Source organism: Stegodyphus dumicola, chromosome 4 (assembly GCF_044657685.1).
Source record: "Stegodyphus dumicola isolate Sdum_Otavi_A_Nest chromosome 4, ASM4465768v1".
Classification (NCBI taxonomy): domain Eukaryota; kingdom Metazoa; phylum Arthropoda; class Arachnida; order Araneae; family Eresidae; genus Stegodyphus; species Stegodyphus dumicola.
The window spans coordinates 8,983,543-8,990,716 of NC_140771.1; the positions used below are offsets into that span (position 1 = coordinate 8,983,543).

A 7,174-nucleotide genomic window follows, 5' to 3' on the forward strand; every position below is an offset into this window, starting at 1 on the left:
TTGCTGCGGTATTTAAAAAATATCATTAACTATATAAAACTGTTTATATAGTTAATGAACTAAAACATTAACTATATAAAAAAGTCTGTTTTCTCTTGCAGTAATTATTTACTTTTTTTATTCTCAATTTAATATCTCTTTTTCAATGATTAATGACTCGCAGTCAAAGAAACAAGTTCAATTAAATAACAAAAATTTTTTAAAAATTTAATAGTAATGATATAATCCCAAAACAATCTTAGCAGTATTGTTTTATATTATTACACAATGGTGAGCTATAGGAGGCTAGAGTGATTCGTTAAATTTGTGTTCAATTTGCAAGCACCTTGTTCTTTCCCACCAGCAGTTGAGCAGCAAAAGTCACCAAATACTGCTGGTTTGGTCCTGGGTTCGAATCCCGCCAAGAGGCTAGCTGCATGGGCATTTTCCTGGTCTTTCCACGTGAAACATAAAAAAGTACATGTGCTCTTTTCCTCCAAAGGATCTGTATGAAGACATTGAACTGTTGGCCATGGTTAAATTATATATTACTCTCGTTACCTACAATAGTGTTCCCTCTCCCTGAAATTAAGTGTAGTTAATAAGTTTTCAAAGTCATTCTATCCCATTCAATAGCCTAAAAGATGAATTTCTTATGTTCAGAAAAATTTTATCACAGTTATAATGATATGATATTTTCTCGCTGTTAAGTTTCAAATTGGTACAAGTAGCTTTTTTGAAAAAAAAATGTTTTCCATGTGTTATGTTTTACTGGAAAAGATCCCATATTTTTTATTTTCATTTGTTGAACTCATTTACTAATAGAGTCTAATTACATTTGTTGCAAAACTACCAGTTTAATATCAGAATACCTAATGTATGCTTGCTGCGGTATTTAAAAAACATCATTAACTATACAAAACTAAAGTCTGTTTTCTCTTGCAGTAATTATTTACTTTTTTATTCTCAATTTAATATCTCTTTTTCAACGATTAAAGACTCGCAATGAAAGAAACAAGTTCAATTAAATAACAAAAATTTAATAAAAATGTAACAGTAATTATATAAATAATCCCGAAACAATCTTAGCAGTATTGTTTTATATTGTTACACACAAGGGTGAGCTATAGGAAGTGTGTGTAGTGTTAAGAGAATACTTCAGTAGTACAGTGGCTAACACAAAGTAGGATCATGGTATTTGCCATGTCATGGTGAGCTGTCCAATAAAAGGAAAAGAAGAGTCCTGGATACATTTTCAAAGATCGTTTATTTATCGATTCTCGTCAGACTTTGCTCCATATTGATTGCATGAAGTCCGCCACAGTGGAATGCCTCCTGGCACGTAAAAAATTTGTATTTCTCTGCACTGAGTGTAGTTTCACAGCCTTCGTTAACAACATTCAACATTTCTCATACGGTAAGTGGAGACAAAAAGTCAAACATACTTCAGAAAGAAAAGTATAAGGGCTGTCTCTCAAATTCGGAAAATAACGGCAGCTGTCATCACTTTTTTTTTGGGGGGGGGTACATAAAACATCTCCAGTACTAATACCATAATGTAGTAGGGCTTATTCCACTAACTGCAAAAGAGGGTGAAGAAATGCCAACTATAACATATTTGAAACAAGAAGAGTACACGCAGCAGAAATCCAGAGGGAAGCGAAAAAACAATGAATAGACTAAGAGATTCACTAATTCCCACTATTTATAAGCTAGCACAGTTACACATTTCAACCAATGAAAATATCAAGGATCAAGAAATTTTAATTTATGGAGCACTTAGCACGAAGCCTTTATCTCCACATCATCAAAGATTAAAAATTTATCATCATCAAAAAAGGGGTTCAGCTAATAGGATAAAAACTTGGAAAGCCAAAACAAAAAGCTTTAAACGAATAAAGTCTTCACATGAGAAAAAAGGTAAAAACACTTAAGAAGGACTTTTTAATTAAATTTTGCATCAATACATTAAGGACCAGAATGAATTTAGAAAGGGCACTCGTATCATAATTTAGAATAGTGAAATAAAAAAAAGGAATTCTTGATAAAATTAAAAGTACAGACATTGCAGAAGATAAGAAACAAAATGAAAATATTCCACAGCGAGAACAACCAATCATAATATTTCTTTCACTTTGCAAACAAACTGAACTGAAATTAGTTGTCTGATGACATAGCTTGGTCATGTTATAAGAAACCTGTTGGCAAAAATATTGTCACCACATGAAATCCCTTATCTGGTTCTAGATGGCTGTAATAATTCCAAGGACATAAATTTAATGTGACCTCATCAGATATTCACCCCTTTTTGAGGGAAGGAGGAAAAATTAATTATGTGCATAATAAAAATTCTGGTATCATGGTGCCAGCCTCATTAAAATCATGACAATCCTATGGAGCTAACAGTCTGAAATACATATTACATAGATTACATTTTAAATAAAAGATTTTTTCATTTAGGTATAACCAAAACCATGCCATCTACACAAAAACAAAATTTTTAACAATAAAACATAGAACCACTTATTTAAATATTCCATAATTCAATACAAGCAACTTTTTATGCAAAATACATATAAGTGCATGATATAAATATGGTACATAAAATTTTCGAATATACCATATTGCAAGTACACAGTACAAAATTGTAAATGAAGTATTTCTATGATAAAGTAAAATGCAATTTTTGTACATCCCCAGTTACACTTAATTAGATAAATCACATACAGGATGAAAAAAACAATACAAACCATTATAATCACATCATACCACGAAATTTTGAAATCAAACTCTTATGCACTTATATATTAGGCACAATGTCGTTGAATCTCGAAATGATATTTAAGGGTGATCAAGCCTTAAACTCTAATGATTATGCTCACACAATCAAGAAATCAACAAAAGACACATAAAATTAAATTTCGAACAATATAACATATTGCATAACTTGTAATAATGTTCTATGATAGTAAAAGAAATGAGTGAAAAAAAAAAAGAATTAAGTGTACTGGGAGAATCTTTTAGGAGCCAAACGAAGGCAAGTGATGTGAATTCTATAAATGGCTGAGAAAAAATCATTGTCAAGTGCACAAATAACATAATTTACATCATTTACTTTAGAAGAAAAAGTTTTCGAAAACCTATGCTGGAATGTAACCTTAGATTTCACATACACTATATCATTAACATTGAATGATCTTAATATGGCATTTTTCAAGTATTCAGTTCTATTTGCTTTATTCCAACATCTCATAGGCATGCTCATAACTTAGTTTTAGTTGTGTTAAAAGATCACACAAATAATATGATTTTTCCACCTGAATGGCCTTGGATCAGGATTAAACATATTAAAAGGTAATGATAATTTTCTTCCAAAATGCAGAATATTAGGAGAATAACCAGTTGAAGGATGAACAGTACCATTATAAATATTTTGATGGATAAGCAATGCATTTTCAAATGGAATACCTTTTTCATGAAGTATAAGCAAAAAGCTCTTGATGCAGGTATTAACATGTTCATTATACTCAGGTCTCTGAGGAATACAGTGAGATAATTTAATATCCAAGCATTTGGTAATTGATTCAAACACCAGTGAAGGATATTGTGTCTAAATCAAAATCATTTCTGGTCTTCCAGGTACATATATTGTAATAAATGTGCTGTAATAGTTTCAGCAGTGAGATTTTTGAGAGGTCATAAAACAAGATGTTTAGAAAAATGATCTAGAATAATGAGATCATGTCCACAATTTCGTACAGGACAACCAATATACACGGAAAAAAGTCATTTGGATATTTAGGTATTCTGATAGCTTTAAATGGAGCCTGTTTAGGAGTGAAAGAATCGTATTTGTTACGTAAATGATACGGGAGGACAAAATTCTTTGTGTCATTATACATACCCTTCTAAAAGAATCTTTCAATAAGATTTCATACGTTTTCTGAACTCCAAGATGGGATATATGAGAAATTTCTCATTTTCACAGGATTTCAGTGCTAGTGGGACAACAACTAATTCAGCATTAGGCTCTAGTGTAGAATTGGGTGCCCCTTCGATTGGCGACATTTTTTTAAAAAGTTTGGTGATCTGGTTACCACGATAGTTTTAACTTTGTTTTAGCTTTCCGATTTTATTTAAATGAAAATAGATTGATGTGTACATGGACATATTTAAAGCAGTGTGCCTTGCCTAGGTTGTGCAATTCTAGGATGTTTTTTTAAGTAAAAACAGATGGGATTTTTAAGTAAAACATGGACACAGATCTTGTGCAATTTTTTGACTTCTTATTTTGATTTTGTGTAGCGGCCATCGTGAAATTGTGCCTTCCTGGTGCCGATCTTGGCGTCAAAAAAGAATCGCCAATAAACAAGGGGCACAAACTTTTACCCAGCATTATTTCGTTTATTCAAAACAAACATAAGAAGCTTATTGAATCATTTATGAATAAATTATGTACTTTTGCTGAATTAAGCAAGGCAGGATTTTTCAAAATGTTGGTAATTTCTGAAGTACATGGATCAGAAATTTGCTGAGCAAGATTGCTGATTCACCTGGATCTAAAGTGAATTTGTGTTTCAAACAAGCATTGCAATCTAATGATATAGTATAACAATTAGCATTTGCATAACATTAGTCATACTTATTAAAGGTACATAAAAATTATTAAATTCAGGTATTGCATCTTTAGTACATATTAACACATCATGTTTGGATAAAAACAAACAAAACAGCAAGACAAACAATATACACTGGCTGAAAAATTAAAATTGGTCCAGTTAACACCCAATTATTTAGACATGGGAACAAAATACCATTATTAAATCAAAACAATGAGAAAGCAAGAAATATTATCTATAAAATAATATACAATTAATATCACTGCTTACAAGGTATTACATACACTGACCAATGAATTAGAAATGCAAGATCAATATTTTATTGGATCACAGTGCATATTACCTTAGGAAGAAGTGCATACGAGCCAGTTTCCCTTAGAAAGTCCTCCACGAAAGGCATCCCTTCCCTTAGGCAGATAGCCCTCGTGTGCTTTGCCATAATTAAATACACCAAATACACCCTAGGAAGAAATTGACAGATGCATATTACCCTACGAGGAGAAAATTTTTGATTGAAAAATAATCCTTCTAAGACACTACAGACAAGTATCATCTCTGACAATTTCCTTAATTAAAAAAAAAAAAATCCATCTATTCATAGCTCAAAAATTCAGAAAAGATAATGTAGAAATCTGAAAAAGAAAAAAAAAAAATAACAATAAATAAGTGAAGAATAACTTACACATAAAAAAAAAAAAAAAAAAAAAAAAAAAAAAAGCAATGAATGTGTAGCACAATAGTACCAAGTGCAGTTTGACGTGCAATACTGAAATTATAAAAATGTCAAAACAAAACTAACCTTTACAGTCATATCTTTATCAATTATAACCCTTTTTTCACACATGTAATTAGTTGCCCATCGAGCACATACAATGAATTCAACTACAGAATTTACAGTCCACAAACAATGCGGTTTGGAAATCTTCTGCAGACTTTCAGTCAACAGTGGAAATGTAAAATCCTTTTTAGTAGCGGCAACATTATCTGCAACCAATGGAGCATTCTTTTCACAGGCACATTTCTTGCAGCAGGTGTTTTTCTTTTATGTGACGGTTTGGATAAATATAAAGGCAGATTTGGAAAGATTGAGGGTATTGCTCCTTCTTGGAGTCTAGGACGGCCCATTTCCAACTTGAATATTGTCCTATCGAACAATTTCTTCTCGTAAAATTGTTTTATATCACTTTCTGCAAAATGATGCTCGCATACAACATCCTTCTCTGAAAGTATTTGGTCGGCCCGAGGAATTGCATGTGTCCATTTGTCTAGCAGCACAGGATCCTGTAAAATATATTTCAACAAGTATGTATAAATATCAGAATTCAGTTACATACAAAATTAAAATACTCATGTTGTATGCAATTTTTTTTAACGTGACTTTGATGCAAATTTAATATTTAATGATTAAAATTTAATTTGAAAATAGTAATGGCAAATTAAAATTTAATTGCAGCACTAACGCTTGAATAGTTTTACACATTCAAATTTAAAATCCTTGTGCATAATGGTTCTCACTGTGCAGTGTATCAAGATTTAAATCTTAATTTTTAACAGCCATTCAATTATGTGGCATGATTTTATAATATTCATAACTTATTTAATATGCTGAATTTATCTCATGGAAAATCAATTTTTCATTACACTTATCTGCTGTTATGTTTTCACTCAACCATGCAAGTGAAGTTAATTTTAAGCAGCATAGTGTTCATTTCCATTTATTATAAAAACCTACTTCAAACGGAAAAGAAGGGGAAATGAGTTAATCTTCTTTTCTGTAAATGAAATAAAGAGGCAAATATTCCATCATTCTTGCATAATTCCAGAAATTTATTTAACTTTAAAAACCTCAGCATTGCCTGCTTTCATGCACGAAATGCAAATGCACATAAGTTATGTGAAATATTTAACTAATTTCCAATTTAAAGTTCTGTGAAATATTTAACTAATTTCCAGTCTATTACTTTTTAAATACCCTCTTATTTACTAGCAATCCAGACGTTCTGTAAAGTTATATAAATTCGTCTGACTGTGATCGGACATGATATAAATGTTGCTCACCTTTGGAGCTCTAAATATACTTGGATTCTTGATTTCCAAGCTTTTATTCTTCTGCCTAACAGATGTATAACCACTGTTGTATCCGGGGGAGAAGCAGGTTGCATTACAAGAATTACTCATACTGGAAATTGATATCAAATCAATATTTTCTGTATTGCTGCCTATGGCACATCCTACGAAAAGTAGAACAGCTAACGATTGCAGCGCCCTCTATAAATAATGCGACAAAAGTGGACCATTTTTGGAAAAAGTTGTAATACCAGTTTCCCCTCCTTGTTTATACTCCGTGAAGGGGGTATTAACCGAATGTTTCCGACAGGAATAATCCACCGCTTTTGCCGTCAATTTTGCACAGAAGCAACTTCAACTTCAACTTAACCTTAAACGTCGTCGCCGGCCAGAATCTGAGGCATTATCTGGTGGTTAAGCACCGCAGTTCAATGTATGTGATAATAAGAAGTTCTGAAGAGTGAAATGGAGCACCTTAAGAGCAAGACCAATTTCCTAAAAACCTGGCT

The 7,174-nt window shown here is 31.8% G+C and overlaps 1 protein-coding gene across 2 annotated transcripts; it reads right to left on the reverse strand.

Annotated features, from left to right (window-relative positions):
* Positions 1-4,635: 4,635 nt before the first annotated feature.
* LOC118193765 (uncharacterized) lies at positions 4,636-6,819 on the reverse strand. 2 transcript variants are annotated; one of them, XR_015040574.1, is made up of 3 exons: positions 6,657-6,819; positions 5,398-5,879; positions 4,636-5,230 (listed from the first exon to the last, which is right to left on the reverse strand). XR_015040574.1 is itself a non-coding variant. In XM_035364904.2 (2 exons), the coding sequence occupies exons 1-2, from the start codon at positions 6,774-6,776 to the stop codon at positions 5,538-5,540; spliced, it is 462 nt and encodes a 153-aa protein (XP_035220795.1). In that variant the 5' UTR covers positions 6,777-6,819; the 3' UTR covers positions 5,394-5,537. The 2 variants fall into 2 exon arrangements, 1 of the variants encoding a protein (XP_035220795.1); XM_035364904.2 differs by lacking the exon at positions 4,636-5,230 and having other exon boundaries at positions 5,394-5,879.
* Between the last annotated feature and the right edge of the window lie 355 nt (positions 6,820-7,174).